The sequence below is a fragment of the Puntigrus tetrazona genome, chromosome 21 (assembly GCF_018831695.1).
Source record: "Puntigrus tetrazona isolate hp1 chromosome 21, ASM1883169v1, whole genome shotgun sequence".
Lineage (NCBI taxonomy): Eukaryota > Metazoa > Chordata > Actinopteri > Cypriniformes > Cyprinidae > Puntigrus > Puntigrus tetrazona.
The window spans coordinates 136,196-138,076 of NC_056719.1; the positions used below are offsets into that span (position 1 = coordinate 136,196).

Consider the following 1,881-nt stretch of genomic DNA (forward strand, 5'->3'; position numbering starts at 1 on the left):
TTAATACAGAGAGTATTAGTAGTGAATAAATACATAACTTTGCATGCACAATTTTGATGGTCTAGTGGTAGAACTTTTTGATGGTCTAGTGGTAGAACGAAGCGCTCAATCATCTATTACGCCACTGATTTGAACCATGCCAATGCAATTCCATGCCGACATATTTTTTTATTATCATTTCTATTAAAATAGATGTCGTGATTGATTGATAATGTCAAATGCAGTGCACAAAATTAAGAGATGCAACCAGGATCAGATGATAAGAGCAGGTCATTTGTAACACCGAACTCTCAACCTGGAACATGGTTGAACTGGGTAAAACAGGAATCAAATATTCAAAGCAAATAAACCATAAACAAGTGTAACAACCATAACTGAGTGCAAATAACATGAAGAAATTAATGACCACCACACTAACGTATATATATATATATATATATATATATATATATATATATATATATATATATATATATATATATATATTTTTTTTCATTTTCATGGTTGTACAACAGTTGTAATAGATTTACCATCATGATTCTCACCTGCATTCCCCTGTCTTGTATGTAGGACTCTTTACATATTTAATATCTTGTACTTTTGGTAATATTCAAAGCAGATAAAAAACAAAAAAAAAACATCAACTAATCCAGAAATGCAACAACTTCCTGTTTTATGATGCTGAATGGAGGCAGAAAAGTTTTTTAGCCCGTTTCAAATATAGAATGGGTTGAACAAAACCAGCCAGTACATAAAAAAGGAAAGCAGGACACCAAAAGTCCAAAAAGTTATTTTGAGTTAGAATGGCATAGAAACCTGTCACAGTAAATGGGGTATATTGCATGATCATGATCACTGTTGTTAACAGAATGAGAGAAAATGCTCTTTTCTTCATGTGGTTTTCCTCCTCTCTTTTTCTCTCTCCTGGTCCTGATTGTTTCAGAGCTCTGAGAACAGCCACAAGACAAAACAACTGAATGAGGAAGAAGAGAAAGAACTGTACTGAGATAAACCATACATACAGCACCATGCTAAAGGAGAATAAAATGAAGATGCAGAATAAACAGGAGCCAAGAGTGATTGTCCAGATCGCAGCGCAGCAGATCACTCTGTATCTGAGAGGTTTGTACTTCAGAAAGGTTACAGGATGAACCACCGCCAGGTAACGCTCAACACAGATCAGACAATGAAACAGAGGACGACCGGTGAACCCTAGCCCTTGTAAAAAGTATGTTACTATTATGAAACTTGAAAAGAAATGTGACACTATGCCAAGCATAGAATTGAGGCAATTACAAATCTCACACACTGACAGATTGAGATTGAAGAACTCTGATGCAGCTCCATTTCCAGCTCCTGTGATTATAAGCCATGTGATATAGGAGTGTAGAGGAAAACCAAACAGGAAAGTGATACAGAAGGCACACATTTCCAGATTGTCCGTTAGCCCAAAGGAATTAATCGTAGAATTTGTAAACGCTTCAGGTGAGGTGAAGTTCACCGCAGAGCTAGTCATCCTCTCAACAGAACAGGAAACTGATGCTGGAGACACAGATTCTTCGTCTGTCCACTAACCCAAAGGGGGGGAAAGAATGATTAAGGTTTTTCGTACAGTATGTAATATCACAACACTCCAAATTGAAACATTAAAGAATTATACGTTTTACATTTACAGAATTAGTTTTTTTTGCAGATCAATTTAATACCCCACTAAATACAAAATCCAGACAACCAAATAGTATAAGAGAACCACAATGCAACAAAATGACTAACTAATTGTCTTTACAGCTTTCAAATACCTTTTATATAGATAATAAAATCCCTTCTATTATAATTCCCTTAGATATTGTGCTCATTCATTTTAAAATCTATTACTTTAAA

At 35.0% G+C, this 1,881-nt stretch overlaps 1 protein-coding gene across 1 annotated transcript; it reads right to left on the reverse strand.

Moving 5' to 3' along the window:
- Nucleotides 1-673: 673 nt before the first annotated feature.
- LOC122326943 (C-C chemokine receptor type 8) lies at nucleotides 674-1,516 on the reverse strand. Its single transcript, XM_043222168.1, has one exon. The coding sequence runs from the start codon at nucleotides 1,514-1,516 to the stop codon at nucleotides 674-676; it is 843 nt and encodes a 280-aa protein (XP_043078103.1).
- Between the last annotated feature and the right edge of the window lie 365 nt (nucleotides 1,517-1,881).

Coding starts and splice junctions, on each gene's coding strand:
- LOC122326943 (XM_043222168.1), bottom strand. CDS start 1,516: ATGACTAGCTCTGCGGTGAACTTCACCTCACCTGAAGCGTTTACAAAT.